The following is a 16,251-nucleotide window of genomic DNA, read 5'->3' as shown; positions in this document are numbered from 1 at the left end:
TCATGCCTTGTGATAAGATACTTCATATCTCTCCTAAGTTTAAGTGAAAAGATTGTGTAAACATCAGAAAGTTATACACGTAATGCAGTACAGAATACAGCGCTACCTTGAAAAATATAACTTGTTAACAAAATAAAACCAAATTAATATGCAAACTATGGTCCAATGAACCATTCTGCTTCAACAGTTCTTAATTACCTAACACACAAACTCTCCACTTTCAGGGAAGTACTTGCTATTTTCTCAAAATAACCTGTTAAAATTTCCAGTGTCCTTCCCCATACTGCCTGAAATTAAAGACTGATTAGTTCTGACATGTTTCTTATGCCATTCAGTCCTTCCCATGTCATGTCAGACAGATAAATCTTAAAAAAGAAGACTTGCAACTTGGGAGGAAAGATAGCTTGGATTCCCATATTCCTCTTTTTTTATATACCTAGTATGCTCGGAAAGGCTGAAAAAAATCAGACATTTTGTTTTCTGTTGAACAGTTGTTTCTTCCCTGATATTTTAGCTTATAAACCCAGATCTGGTCTACTCCTTCCCATCTAACCGGTTACACAATAGTTGATTAGTTCTTAGCTATATGTTATGAAGAGATAAAATAGCTTTCAGTGGGAGAACTGCAGGAGAAGCCACGCAGACTGGCTTCTGCAGACTCTACACTCACATTGGATTTCATTTGGAAGGCATTAGCCTACTTCTCCACCCAAATCTCCATCCAAAAAGACTATCAGCCCACAAATTATAACAACTTCGTATCAAGGTACAAACCAGGCAAGAAGCATTCAGTTTAACCAATTAAGTCTTCGTCTGGCACAGACAAAACACACAAATACATTTCCCTCTCAAAATTTAATCAAAATTTACATTTTAGGAACTCAGAATCCGATCCCAGATCATTCACACTGATGCAGAAATCTCAGCTGATTGCATTCATTCCTACACTGATGAGAACAAGGACTTCAGTGCACAAGACAGACAGGGCTAAGTGAGTCAGGACAGAGGGTGCAGGAAAATCCATATATTCCTGTTCCCTGGGTGCAGGACAGGCAGTTGGTGCTGTAATGCTTTGGCCTGTATTCTGCATTGGGTCAGATCTGTGATCATACTGGTCTCCTCTGGTCTTAATAAACCATGAATCACACAGTTAAAAACAGAGTGTAGTCAAAATGGAATGCGGCGATTGTGTAACAGCAATTCCTTCTCCAGCGCTTCTTTCGGTTGGTTTACTGCAGGTCACATAAAGAACCACCATCCATGTCTTTTTAATGAAAATACATGACACGAGTGATGTACAACACATACCTCCATAGGTTTCATGGTAAATCTGCTCATTTGCCTGCAACAAAGCATAGAACACTGTTAGCTCTTAAGTACACCAGCAGCAAGAACGGTAAAGTTTGTACGTACAAATCAAAGAAAGGAGGTACTGTCATGTGTACCCTTTTAAATCCTTCATGCATGAACGTGTCTCCTCCAGGCACTTCATGCTGAAGAATGTCGAGACCTCGTCTTATGGCTTCCCTTTGGAGAGACAAAAGAAAAACAAAACCACAAAGACATGAAACAAAATAGGAGCAAATTTTATTACAAGTTAGAAGCACAAAACCAGACATGGTACATTAGGGTTAATACATTTTAAAGGTGTAATTCTGGCTCTGCCCCCTCATTCTGATATACTGTCAGTCAGGATAAGATTGACTTAAAGCAAATGCCAGATATTAAACTCTGACAAACTGCAGACAGAGTAAGAATTTATGACTGTCACAAAAATGAGACAAATAAAAACTCCATCTTCAATCAATCAATCATCAGGATAGTTGGGATTGGGACTTTTCCATCATAAAGATAGAGGCCTGAAGGTAAGAGAACAGGGTGGGAATGATGAGAACCAGGGACTGATCATTATTCCTGGGGCACAGATTGCTCCCCAGTAAGAGAGGGACTTTGATATCATGAGCCAGGTTGCATTGCTTCTTACTGCATAAATACCTGTTAACCAAGAGGACCACTCAGGGAAATTTATAACTTAATTGATTAATGATCACTAAAAGACCCTAATCCTTGTAAAAGTTTTCATTGTAGTAGTGGAACACAAAAAAGGCACAAATATTCAACGTGCAAGATGTAGCCCCAGATGCTATGGGGCATTCATTTTTAAAAAGACAGTAAGACTCTCTTCTAAGCTCCATTTTGCAACTGGGCATTTTAGGTGGCACAATCTCAATGACAGATGAAACAAGAGTCTATGTGGAATGAAGGTAAAATCAGTAGTTGGGATTGGGAATGTCCTTAGGGAAAAAAGCACATTTATACCCTTTCAAAGTATAGAATGTGCTGAAAAGGCACACATGGTAATCCACACAGAACAGGAATTGAGGAGAGGGAACATTCTAATACCACATTCAACACATTGCTACAGGGTTTGTCTGCTTTCCACCTTGCAAAGACCAAATCTACCTGGGAGAAGTGAGCAAGTTTGGGTTTTGTCACCAAGGTACAAGGGAGACCTGAGCCAAAATTCAGTGGAGCCAGCAGAAATGCAAGACCCCTGTAGGGTATCTGGCTTATGGACGAGGCCCTGAAGTACAAAATGTGGTGGAGGTTGTTCTTCCAAGAGTGCTCCAGAGCCTCCTTTACTTCTATGCTACACTCTATTACTGAAGCCCTCTCACACAGATGGAAGCAAAAGCAAAGGCTTTAAGCTGAAATGAATGAAAATACTTGGAAACACCTCCATGACAGGGACTGCTCTGTGTACAGCAAATTAAATCAAAAAGTATTTGAGTTTTTTGTTTAGTTTTTTTGGGGGCGTGGGTTTTGGGTAGTGGTGGTTTTAAGGGTTGTGAAGGTGGCAACAAGAATTTTGCTCCAGCCTCACATTCTCTTTTTCTTAAAAAGTCTGTCACTTGGCTTTGTAAACCACTCCTGGCAGAGGTGCTGCCTGAAGGGCACAGGGTGTTGTACCCCAGGAGAGGTGGGATAGGCTGGTGAGGTAGTGCTCCAGCACTGGGCGTAACTGGCTGCTAGTGTAAAGTTCAGGGCTTTGGTTGGCTTTGAAGGGCTCTGTGTGACTTTCATACAATCTTCTGTTCATCTGCTCAGGAGCTGAGATCTCTTACACAAAAGCTGCCCCTGGCTGGGTAGTTGGGCAGAGTAAGGATGCATACAAATCCTTGACTGGAAATGCAATTTCTCCCCAAAATACTGTGACAAAGACAGCTCAGTGCTGCCTTTCTCTTATAAGGCTGAAAACAAGTGGTAATGGGAGACCCAAAGGCCTTCTAAATCCTCTTCCAGCTGGGGATGGTAGAAAGGATTTCAGCTGGTGCCACACTGAGGACTGAGACAGACCTCCAAATTCTGTTTTTGAGACCATTCACTGCTTAAAAGGAGAGACAGAGGGTATTTCTGGATGAAAGCTGTGAGGAGTACTTGCCTGTTTTCTGTTAGCTTCATGACTGTAGTGCCTCGTGAAGAAAAAACAATGAAGGACATCCGCAACATTGGACTGAAACAGAAGAACAAGCCAGGTCCACATCACAGACACGTTACTTCAGCAGATTTTCATTTGCCAAGAAGCAGTGAATGAAAAAAATTATATATTTAGCAAATTAAATTATCATCTTAAGAAGACTTTACCTTATAAACTTCTCAGCTAGGCTTTCCACAAAAGAATAAATCTCAGTCCAATGATTTCTGACACTTCCAGACCTGCATACAAAACAATTGACTATATTACTCTTAATTCACAACAAAATTTCTTGTTCCATTCTTCATTTTAAGCCTGTGCTACTGCAGAGTTGGTTAGGGACACAAATTACATATAGGTCTATGGAGACAAGGCAGTGAACTCTATTGAGCCTTCTACAGCAGTTGTTTTGAAAGCTGTTAACAGGAACAGTCATGACAAAACCCACTGACTCACAAACAGAAATAGATCTGAAATGGTTTACCATAAGATTTTGAGACAAGATCAGTAACTCCATCTGTTGTTCCTTTTATAGCATAAAATATAAATATTTTCTCCTAGTAATTAATTTTATTTGACTTCACTAAATCATCTGCTAGCAGATTATTTACTTTCCTAAAGACAGCTCTGCCCTTGTGGCCACACAGAATATCTTGACTGATGTTCTATTCTCCCAGAATGCATGGGAGAAAGTTTGCATGAATCACAGTTTGTTTCAAAAGAGAAAGCTTTTGAAGTAATTCAGAAGGGAAAAGCAGTGCTCGTAGCTAATTCCCCAGACTAGCATTCTGGACTGTCAATCCCTGGCTTTGTTACAGATTTCTTGTAAAAATTTGCACAACTAAGCTACATGCACAAACTTACAAATTCATGCTGCTATTCCCAATATGTAGTGCATTACTAGCACTCCCTGGCTTTCTTCTGCTTAGTCTTACATTCTCAGGGACCCCCATAGTCTGGTGGGACTCAGACCTCAAACAGAGCCTTCACAGTAAATGACAGGTGATTTTTACTGTGTGGATCTATGCCATACACTTTTGAGCCATTAAAAATGCTACAAAGCATGCAAAATCAGTGATTTAAACCCTCTCCCTAGGACTGCAATGTTTATGAAAGAATGGCTCATTTGCTTTCCTTGCTGGGCAAGCTCATGTATCTGGTGTCTTAGGCAGAGGGATAAAAAACCCCAAACCAGTACATACAGAAGGATTGCAGAGGCTTAGACACAGAACTAAGGCATTTCTGAAGTTTAACTACTGTAAAGCAGTAGGTTTCTTCTAACTGCTGTTAGACATTTTTTCTTTATAAATGTATTTTTAAAAGTGAGAAAATGACCCCATATTAAAATTTTCAGTTCTGCTACAGGCTTTCCAAGTGACCCTATGCCAGTCCCTCCTACCCCTGTGCGTCAGATACAGATCAGCATGAAGGAGCCTACGTGTGCAATGTAAGAAGCCACTGCCTGCCTGCCCTGTAACAGTGCTGGTGGTGCAGAGGATAAAAGCAAAGATAAAGGAACAAGGACTGAAAGGAGACCCTTGGAGTACCTGAGATAGAATAAGCTTGCTCATGTAACCCTGTGTTTTCACACTGTTCTTCTGGAGAAGTGAGGATCCATTCACAGAAGAAACTGGTTGCCAAAGAATGAAGAAATGGGCAAGAACTGAGGGAAGGAAGCAAAGCACCAGGGGCTGCTCAAACCAAGGGTCTGGATCCTCTGAAGCCTCCAATTTCTACATGCTACACAATAACATGTTTTTTATATTTGTGAACAGCACCAATGAAAGGTGCCGGTGCTAGTAGCGAGTCCTTTTCTCATTAAAAAATAATCCATACTAACATGACATGTGTCCTTTAAAGACTGCTTCTCCAAAAGGCATATGGAGCAGTTCAACACTCATCATTCTCCAGGATTTTTCTGAAAGTTCTAGGCTAAATCTCTAAACATGATGAGCTCTGAGAGATTTCCCTTGATCTACACAAGATGCATTTACAGTTCACTTTTTTTTTTTATATTTATTTTTATTCTTTCCCCCCTGGAGTTGACACTTTCAGGCTCATTCTGAGCTTGCCATCCTAGTTAAATCCAGTTCCTGCGATTTCGAATGGAGTCACTTCCCTATACAAAATAGCCAGTTTCTTACTTGGGGAAGACTGACCTATTTTGGATGAGGTGTCAAATTTCTACTGCCAGCTGCAGAGGCACTGATGCAATTAAAAAAAAAAAGTAACAACAAATTTTCTTTATAACAGCACCAAATCATCATTTCCAGTACCTTCTTAGGACTGTCAGAATTACCCTGCCCCACCCCCCCAGCCCACTTTTTTTTAAATCTAACCCTCAGGCAAATAACAGCTTGGTAAAACAGCTGAGACAATGAAAAATAAAGAAAATCCTAAGCCACTAATGGTGGAAAAACATGAAGACTTTTAAAGTGAAAATGCACGGATACTCCTAGCACTGTGCACTTTCATGTACTGACTATAATGAAACAACCCTTCTTGGAAAGGGTAGAGCCAGTAAGACTAAGAATTGGCTGCAATAAATCTATAGATGCCCATCTCTGAGAATGCAGCGAGGTCTCTGTCACAGGCTAGTCCTCCCAGAAGCATACTGTGCTGCCAGAGGGCCCAGCTCTACCAAGCTGCAGCCCTGTTGAGTAGTAAGGCACTTCAGCATGGCAGAGGGTCTCCTTCTCCCCTAGGAGGAGTTCTGCACACAAATGTTTTATCAGCTGGGAAGTGTCAAAGTGACTCAATCTATCAGCTGTGAAAGCCAGACAAATACTAGCAAGAAAATTTTACTGTTTCAAAATGCCATATAAAGAGTACCAAGAAGTGGTCAGCACTTAACCACTTACCACACCACACTCCTCTAAGCCCAGGTGTGTCATCTCCCACAGCAGATGATGCCCAAATTCCACCAATGCCAGTCATGTCAAACCTCTCACGAACACCAGTGGGCATGGCCTGGCTCATAGAGGAATCCGATTTTGCCTCCCCTCCCACCCAAGCTCACCTGCAGATATCCCTGTTTGTAAAGTGTTATTTGATGTCTGACATACATGTATGTTTTGAAGGCTTCGGGTTTCCTCCTGATTATTTCATCTGTTGCCCCAGAGGCCTGATCCCACACCACTAGCAATGGTAGTTTTAATAACAGCTGAAACAAAAAATTACAGGAGTAAAATATTTGCTAAACTATATACTTAGTTGCCAAATGCTGTTTATTGCTCCAAACACTGGCAAACAGAAGCTATTAAAAATAGAGGCATTTCACTGCTTTTGGGATCTTTCACACTGTGGAATCACCTTTGCTGGCAGCATAAACTAACCTGCTGCCTTCCATTGTTTGATCAGACTAGGAGGTTTTTGCCTTGGTTTCCCATAACAAGCAGGAAGTTCCAAGCATACTCTAGGCTCCTCCCTGACCATGGCCAATCCTCAGAAGCCATATTCATTTTCAACTCCACAGTTACCAGATCTAGAGAAAGCACAAGGTCTTCTAGTGGTGCTCTACACTACAGGCTGTTCTTGGACATCCACATAGTATGATTTTTTACAGCAGTTTTGGTGCTTTTGCAGTTTCCCTTAGAATCTTACAGTAACTAGGAATAAACTCCTGATTATCAGCCTATCTGTTGTAATACGACCCTCTGACAGAGTTTGCATGTTGTCCCAAAATGCCATTAGTAAATAACCACAAATAGATTCCTTGCCTGGCCCGTTTGGCCTCCAAGTTATACATTGCTGTAAAATCTCAGTGGAACTGTGAAGTCTTCTGAATATCAAGGAAAGAATAAAGGAAGCATGGAATAGATCAGTGCTGAGCATAAAAAAGCACTGAGCATGCTGCAGACACTCATCCACCCTCACCAATAACGAGAAGTCATGGGAAAGTGATATAGATCAGGAACCCTACGTATCCTGCTGTGGAGGTTGTACCAGTGGATCCAGCAAATCAGCACTGTTGCCATATGAAAAGACTGTGTTACAGCCAGTCTTTTCTTGTTGGCTCACTCCTTAGAGATTTCCTGATTTCAGTCATCAGCTACATGGTTTAACTCCACACAGCAACGAAAACAGCCACCATCACCAAGCTGAGCCCTGGACTTCCTCCCTGCTGAAGAAGCCCGGTAAGCCTAACATATATTGCAAAGTATCAAGCCCTGTAAACCAAAAACCTCTGTAGATAGCTACCCGCAGCTTACAATCAGTTCCTGTGCCTTTCAGCATCAAAGCAGGACGGTGAGGTCTCAGCCCTCAGAAGTTACAGAATTCTCCTGGTGCAGGAAAACACAAAGCAATGAGCAGCTGCTGTGGGCAGCTGGAGCACTGCAGACAGTGTTTCAGGGCCTGTTTCTGCTACCAGTCCCACCAGGCTGAACCTGGAGTGGCTCCAGAGAAACAGCAGGATTTCCCCAGGTTCATACCTAAGCAACTGGATCAGAATTAGGCCCAAGTAAAGGGAAAAAAAAAAAAATGAAGCCATTTGTTACATGTGTGCTCCCTGCTCCATAAGCTCTGTTCATTACACACAAGACAAAGAGGCGAGTCAGCAAACCACAACATAGGAAAGAATGTGCTCCCAGCCTCGAGCAGCTGCTACAGCTCCTGCTGCTGCCGTTTTCATGAATTTCACATTGCTACTGCCTGATGGGAGGGGAAAAGAGGAGGTCAGTGAGTATTTCTGGGGGTGGAAGGAAGTGATGTGACTGTAAGGTTTGATCCTGCTCCTGCTTACTTTGGAGTGATGCCTTCAGCTCTGCAGAGCTCTGTGTCGATATAAAACCAGTGAGTATGCTAGTCATGCCTATCCTAATCTGAGGTATTTTACTGCTGTTTGTGAAGACAACAAAGTGCAAGATGAGCTGGAAACCTCTTCTTTCCTAACAAGCTCCCAGAAGCAGTGGGAGCTGGAGCCCAGAGACATCAAGAAGCACAACCCAGGCATATGGGGTGCTGCTTCAGCACCATATGGGCAAAAACCCAGAGGGTCAGCTGTAAGGTCTGTCTGTCCTCAGGCACATGTGGTTCACAGTCACTGCCAAACTCACTGCCAGGAGCCTATAGAGATCAACACAGTGCAATATACATCAGATCTGCATCTTGGCAGTGAAAGTTAAAATGCCAGCACTACATAAACAGTAAATAATTTTATTACTACATGTACAAAGAAAGGAAGCAGCAGGACCCAAATCTTTTCCTCACTGCTGAAAGCAAGAAAGTGAAACCCCTTGAAGATACAGAGCTACCCCTTCTCCTACTGTCATCCATCCATCCCCCTCACCCCACGCCCCCATCTGCCTCTGTAACAGATGAGCTAAAGGCGGCAATTCCAGAGATCCTGGAGCAACAAACAGGTTCATTATTACTGATCCTGGGTGGTTTGAGAATGGTGTCAAGACAGTACAACACACACCGCGTTTGCAGGTTCCCTAACTTTCTACCCTCTTCAGTTAAGGGTGGCCCTGTATATGGCACACTGCTCAGAAACATGGCACTTTGTTATTTTGAGCACTCTTTGAGGCCACAACCACACTCTAGACAGAATTCTTGCACATGGCTAATAACTCTGCAATAAAAGCAAGCCCTGGGGCATCTAGTTGTTTGTTGTTTCAGACACGCATGCGGGTGTTCATCCACCCATCCGCGCCCTTCTGAGCCAGCAGAGCATTCGAAGTGACAAGAATCCTCCTCTCCCAAACAACGCTTCTTGCAAGCACAGAAGAGACCTTGACCAAGTGATTCATCCAGCCAGTGAAGGACTAGTTTATCTGCTCCAGAGGCAATTAGAAACACTGGCAAAGACAGCCATTCTGAGACAGACCTTGCTTCAGAGTACTTGTAACAACACACAAGACTGGAATGGGGAAGGGAAGATCCAGACAAGTGACTGGAAAACAAGGTTTAGTCCTAGGCCAGCACCCTGAGCACAGGACCCAAAATACTTGAATCCAAAAGGTTTCATGACCAAACCCATTAATTTTATAAATTGTTTTTCTGCTATGGAACTGAAAGTCTGCAGCAACATTACTATAAATCATGCCTCAAAACATTGCCCTTTGCTCCTACAGTAATCCATCTAATCCACAAGTCCTGTCTGCCTGGTGCTGTATCTCTTGCTACATCCCCAGGCAACAAAAGGTTGAAATTCAGAAGCCATGCTGAGACTGCATCCAACCACTTCAGATTTCCCCGTAAAGCTCCAGAGACGCTGTGAGCAGCATCAGGGCTGGAAGATGTGCTCTCAGCATCCAAATGCTCTTCAGCACAACACAGGGACCAAAGCCAGGTGCCGAATCCCAGTCATGCTGCAACACTCTTAAGCAAGGTGCAAATGATAGCCAGGAGCAGAAAGATACAGCTCTTGAGCTGTGAATAACTCACAGGAGTCAGTTCATCCTCTCTGTATCTGAGATTAAAAAGTTCAGTCCTGCTACACCTCACACAAACTCACAGTTCACACCAGCATTTGGCCTGAAAGCCCAGACAAAAAGAAATGAAATTCTCAATGACAGAGTGCACACAAAACTCCTAGGTAAGTGGGACTCTTACAGTTTATTTCCTTGGCTCCAGCCCCAAATAAATCAGATTTAGTTATATGCATAAATAGACTGCAAATGACAAGCTGCCATGTTTTTTTCTTCCTGTTAACTGTACACATTTTACAGCAAATAAAGACTACCCATTAGCTTCACCTTGTGTTTTATAAAGTTTTTTTTTTCCCCTTGGGGCAGAGCGAAAGACAACTGGTTTTCTTGAATTTTTTTTCCTGATAAAAGACAAAAATGGTAGAATAATATCAGAAATATACAAAAAATAACCCCAAACCTGGTTCCAATAACATAAGCATGTCTGAAGCGGAATAAAAACTTGTTTTGGAACATTCCAAACAATTATACCTGGTTGTAAGAAAAATCACAGCACTGGATGCAGTACAACCACAACACAGAAAGATGCAAAGGCAAAAAAACCAACAGATTATGTTTTGAAAACAGTAAAGGATATTGCTTAGAGGCAGTTGGAGAGTATGAGAAGTGTCATGTAGGTGATGTGGCTACATTATAAAGGGGGAGAAAAAGTCAGACAGCAAAGGAGGAAGACCTATAAACAACCATTTTTAAATATACATGCACAGTAATCAATGTCCTCAAAGGAACTAAGCTGATACTTTTGTTCAGACAGCAACTCCTCTCAAACTCCCCAAACAGTTGACCTGCAACAGGTCTGGCTGAAGTAAGTAGGTAATTCTTGCTCATAGGAAACAGTTCAGCAGTGGTAAGTCAGTCAATGCCAGATTTTCAAGGGCGATTAAGATAGGTGACAGAATCTGTGTGCAGGCACCTGTCTTTGCCAGCAGTTCAGTTTCTAACCACAACAATGTTAGCAACACTCTCCTCCTCCTCACAGACCGCATAAAACCAGCACACAGTTTTGAGCATTCTGAGCACAGCATTGGACTGGGATAGTGCGAAACGTGAAGCTCAGAAGTTCCCATAGGTTCAGCTCCATGCCAACGCTCTTGGGCTGGGACTGTGCAAGCACAGGAAGAGACAGCACTCAACAGTGAGACCTTAAGACAAAAAAAAATATCTGCTTTCGCTAGTGCTTGTAACTCAGGAGTGCTAAATTCATTCAAATAATTGGCACGGAAATAATCCGGTGTGGGGGAGTGGTGTCACAAAATGTGTTTACCAAACTCTTAGTTTGCTTTAAATATAGCATATTGTGAAAAAAACCCAAAAAAAAACCAAAAAAAAACCCCTAAACAACAAAGTATGTGGAGATCAGGAAGTCATTATAGTTGCCTTAAAATGGGAAAAGCTGGCTGAGAATAGCAGCTCCTGAAATGTCTTTTGTTCTGGTCACCTTTTTGGCCTGCCTGAAGTGAATTAGGAACTATCAACCTGTTTCCCTCCAGATACCTCCCTCCTCCCACAAAACTGGCTTTCAAGGGGAAGTCTGGGAGAGGGACACAGACCCAAAAAGCATGGAAAGAGTAGCTGATTTCCCATCTAATCAGCTCTTCCCTATCAGCACCCTACCAGTGACATTCACCCCTGGAATGATGGTTATCAAGTTTAAGGAGAGGCAGCTGGAAAATAGATTACAAGTGAGAGGCTGCCCGCTTTGTACTGATGTAACCAAACAGCAACCAAAGTTGCTGTTGACAGGGATGTTGTTGGGACCACAAGAAATTAAGTGAAAGTGCTGTGAAAGGCAATATTGTTGTGGGTCCGAAAGACAGGAGTACCATGAAGAACTATCCAGAAGCTCAGGGGGAAGGTGAGGAACAGAGAAAGGGTAGTCAGGCCAGCATATCCCAAAATAACCGAAAGATTTATAATTACTGCTCTAAAAGAAATATCAACCAGGGCCTTACTCAAGATATTGGTGCTGCTGTGATCAGTGCTGTGGAAAAGAAAATATTTTCATAAAGCTATGTGGCTTATTTTTCCTCAAAATCCAAACAATTTCTTAGCAAACATCCCAGCAGCAAAAAGTATTTTCTCATTTTTCTCATCTCACATTTCCTCCGCCCCTCCATTTCTCATTCTGTACTAAAGCCAAAAAAAAAAAAATCATATAAATTTCTCCATATTTGGAATATATAAATTACAGACAGCTTTGCAACTCAGATCTGTCACATCAAGCATTGCCAGCAGCAGATACTTATGGCAATTTTAAGTCCTTACTTTAAAAGGGTTTCTATTTGTTGCACTAATAAACAATCATAATGATGCTACCAGGCACTGTTATAATTAGAAAACACTAGAGGTCAGTTCCTCCTTCCGCTGTGCAAACGCACTTCACTATGATTACAAGCAACAGCTGGATGTTAACAGCAAGGCAGGGCTGAAAGGGACTTAGTCACATATTCAAGCACACAACCTGATGGTCAAGCAACCAGATCCTGAGAAGAACCCGTCCTCTGCAGTTTGGTATGGGACTGAAACAAGTTCTTCATTCACCTGGACAACCAAATGAAGCAACCAAAGCAAGTGAGAACTACTCAGTTAACCATCACTTTGGGCTTAAAAAGCAGTGCTTGTTTAGAGGTAAACATGAGATCTTCGATATCACCTGCAATTTGTCTTATGACATGCCATAGGAGAGACAGGGATGCCAACTGCACTGTGTACTGCCTTACCTCATGCAGAGGGAGTGACTTAGCTGCAAACAGAAAAAATTCTGCTTCTTCAGTACGATACTTTGAAGTCTTCTACTACACCTCCGAATAAGCTCAAGCCTGAATAACTCAAAGCATGATATACATGCAGCACAAGATTGGAGACTCCAGGCAGCTGCCTCTGCAGCCAGCAGATGTCCAGTTCTCCTAGCTTCAAGGGACTTGCTCATTTAAGCATCCCCACAGACAAGGCAGTCCTAATGCAATTCTGGCACTGTCAGACAATCCTAAGGAGTATGGTGGCAGTTCCCCCTCCCACACATGCTGCTTTTTGCTTTCACCATGCCAGCTTCTTGGACATCCAAGGCTTAGTTCCACTGATCTGATCATGCTTATCCCACGGAGTTAACAAGGGCTGCAATCAACTTCGGACAGAGAAAAACTGTAAGAAATCAGCAAGTTCCTTTTTTACTAATTGGCAACATATATATTATACCAATAACTTCACCAGCAGATGATCTTTTCCATCTGATGATCGTTGCCTGCAGGATTAAATCCCCTCAGACTTAGCCTTGCAGAATGAATAGCAAAAATCATGTCCCAATAAAGTCATTGCAGTAACACACAGTGCTTACATACATAAGGATAAAGGTTTGTTGTCTTCTGCCAATTTGCCTCCTACTGATGTGAGATTACATCTTTGTATGGGGAAGGAAAGCTAAGCAGATTTAAAGTCATTTTGGTTTAGTCAAGCTGACTTCAGGGGCAAGGTCTGTCATTCAGCTAAAGAGCACACTACAGGGCCACAGGATTAAAGCCTAGAGTTTTCACAGAGCAAATGCTTCAATCGCATCGTTAGACAGCTAATTAAGACTGAATGCATCTAGCTCCAGCCTGGCAAGGCACCAATGGAGGGAGGCAATCCCCACACCAAATGGGAATACTCTGTGGTGTATAGGGATGGGGTTTTCTGGGGATTCTCCCATTAGAAATTAGAACCAGAATCCTTCCCAGATATGTATCAGCACAGATCCAATTCCAAGAATGTGTCCACTGCATTTTCAGATTTGACCAGCTGCTCCTGATTGGCTTCCTGCCTTTTCTCTCTACTAGGAATACCCTGACCCTTTTCAACATGAAGGGATGATCTAGTTTTCCTGATAAACTGTCTCAAAATCAGCATCAATCCACTCAGTCAATACTCCCTAGCTCCACAGAGCTCCTTGTGCTGTGCCAGATGACACAGAATACAGCTGGGACTAAATACACCCTCAGCCAGCATTGGACCTCTGGCTCCTAAGATTTGGCACTTTAATAACAACCATATGTATTGCAATGCATCTTACTGAGACCAAAAGCAGCTTTGCTACTACAGTGTTACAGACTTGGTAGGAGCAGGGATGGATTCTAAAACCACTCAGGGGTCCAAGTAACTTTTACTACAGCTTTTTACAAAAGAGGAACTCTTTGGTGTAACTCTCAAACATTATACACACACTGAATGAAGCCAAAGAGAATTTTCCCACTGGAACCAATATGCATGACTTCAACCATAACCAGGTCTAATCTCCAGGGGACCACTGTACTGAGTGGATAGCACCTGAGCCAAGAAACAAGACCTGCAGCCTGCTAAAAGAAAATGTTTGATTTCATGCCTACAGTACTGAAGAGGAACTTGCTTATATCAAGCAATAGGAAACTGGCTGTTTATCAGTAACTGAGTAAATCACTCTCTCCCCTGTCTTGATTTCCCCAATACAGTATAAGTGATAACAGTTATCACCCCACTAAGGTGCTTACTGATCTACAGATGAAAAGTAGTACAGGAGCACAGTGTGGCAATTGCTAGTGGTACACAATGCCACTGTCACTAAGGAAACTGCACTGTAGAAAACAGCACATCAGAGAGAATCTATATTACAATTAACATTTATTGTTACAGGTAATTCAATATTGGATGTGAGCATAACAACAGTACCAGTCACTTGAAAACCTAATAAGAATTAATTTAAGAACTTACAGTAGCTTCCCCCACCCCACGAGCTATTTCTAAACATGAAGGTTACTTCAGGAACAAGTTCTTAGTGAAGGAAACAAAACAATGATGACATCATGTGTTAGTGCATCTTTTAGAAAGACAGAATGCCTTTCGTCTTCAGATCACTTTGCTCTAGGAACAGAATCACTACTTAATGTACTCTTTTTCTTGAATATGGGAAGAGGTGGGCTCTTGAGTGATGATGCTTTTTTGCTTCATTGAAGCTATGCAGAAGGCCTGAAGGACTGAACAGTTCTCCCAAACAGGAAACAGCATAAAGCAGACTTCACACCTGGCTCATAGTTCACAATCACAAAGAAAATGCTTCAGTCTTCCATAATAGCACATCACATATGCAACCCAGGATGTATTACATTACACAACCATCACACTAAGTGTATGTGAGAGACTAACAACTTAAGCCTTGAATTTAGCCCTTGGCTGTCAAGATGGAGCAGTGCACCAGGAGAAAAAGCTCTTTGTACCTTCTGAAAAACACCTGTGGGTGCACCAATTTACCACTCCCTTTGGTAGTGCTTGCTAGAACATGCCTATAAATGTGAGCTTAACCATACCCTCTGGCCATACCTAAATGGGGCTAACATAGTATTACAGAAAAGTATTTGCAGCCTATTTTAATAGATGTAGCTCAACCACAGGTTTAACAAAGTCCAAAGAAGTTGTGCAGAAATGAGATTTATAAAACCTTACAGTGAGTCTGTAAAAAAGCAACCACTACATGCAAGCAGTCTAGTCTTAACTTTAGGTAGGTCTGCGCAGCCCTGGCACTGTTAAGTCCCACAGATGACAACTCAGCGATTACCCCGTCCTGACACCAAACTCCAGGAGTGCTGGGGGCACTAACCAACATCCCCTCAGATCCAGCGCTCACAGCCCACGCACCACGCACTAGAACCTGCAGGCGACCGGATTTCCCTGGTTTGCACGTGTAACTAGCTCGGGATAAAGCATGGTGCTTCCCTACATGCTCCACTTGGGAAACGTGCAAGTTTTCGGAGCGAAAACCAGGAGGCTGCCCCTCACACCACGTTCGGCACCCGGGGAGGCGGGGGAAACAACGTCCCTGCCGCCACAAAGAGGCACTGAAGGGTGAATAAACGTTTGTAAATGCGACTGTCACTTACTTGTCCAGGACGAAGTATAGATCAAAGGCACCGTGACAGGAGCGCTGCTCTTCTTGCTCTTCCTCCTCCTCCAGCCGGGCGCAGGAGGTTAGGCTCCCTGTTGCCAACAAAAAGCAGCACAAAAATGCTGCTTTCTCCACGCTGCTCCTGCAACTCGCCATCTTTTCCCTTCCTTAATTCTTCCTCCTCCCCCAGTCTCTCGCTCTCGCTGCAGATCTTATGGGCTCTTTTAGCGAGAACAGAGAAAGGGGAGGAAAAAAAAAAAAACAAAAACCAACCAAACAAACCCAAACCAACAAAGAAAAACCACCACACCACACAACCACAAACCTAACTTCAGGGTCTCAGCTCAACCCTGGCGGCTCGATGCAGCCCTCCCGCCGGGCAGCGGACTGCTGGCTCAGGGCAGGGGGCTGAGCCCGGCCGAATGGAGCCCCGCGCCCATGCCCCGCCGCCTCGG

The 16,251-nt window shown here is 42.9% G+C and overlaps 1 protein-coding gene across 1 annotated transcript in view; it reads right to left on the bottom strand.

Moving 5' to 3' along the window:
• Positions 1–15,888, bottom strand: part of LOC103771816 (anthrax toxin receptor 1-like) — a gene marked incomplete at its 5' end in the record, with an annotated part of 55,355 nt that extends 39,467 nt beyond the window's left edge. Inside the window, 5 exons of the mRNA XM_008939132.1 lie at positions 1,309–1,342; positions 1,446–1,527; positions 3,443–3,514; positions 3,646–3,717; positions 15,792–15,888. Of these exons, the coding sequence (XP_008937380.1) occupies positions 1,309–1,342; positions 1,446–1,527; positions 3,443–3,514; positions 3,646–3,717; positions 15,792–15,888 (357 nt within the window). The remainder of the gene's footprint in view (positions 1–1,308; positions 1,343–1,445; positions 1,528–3,442; positions 3,515–3,645; positions 3,718–15,791) is intronic.
• Positions 15,889–16,251: the final 363 nt, after the last annotated feature.

The sequence above is a fragment of the Merops nubicus genome, unplaced genomic scaffold, assembly GCF_000691845.1.
Source record: "Merops nubicus isolate BGI_N331 unplaced genomic scaffold, ASM69184v1 scaffold7394, whole genome shotgun sequence".
Lineage (NCBI taxonomy): Eukaryota > Metazoa > Chordata > Aves > Coraciiformes > Meropidae > Merops > Merops nubicus.
The sequence above is the reverse complement of the archived record's forward strand: the minus strand, read 5'-3'. Positions and strand labels throughout refer to the sequence as shown.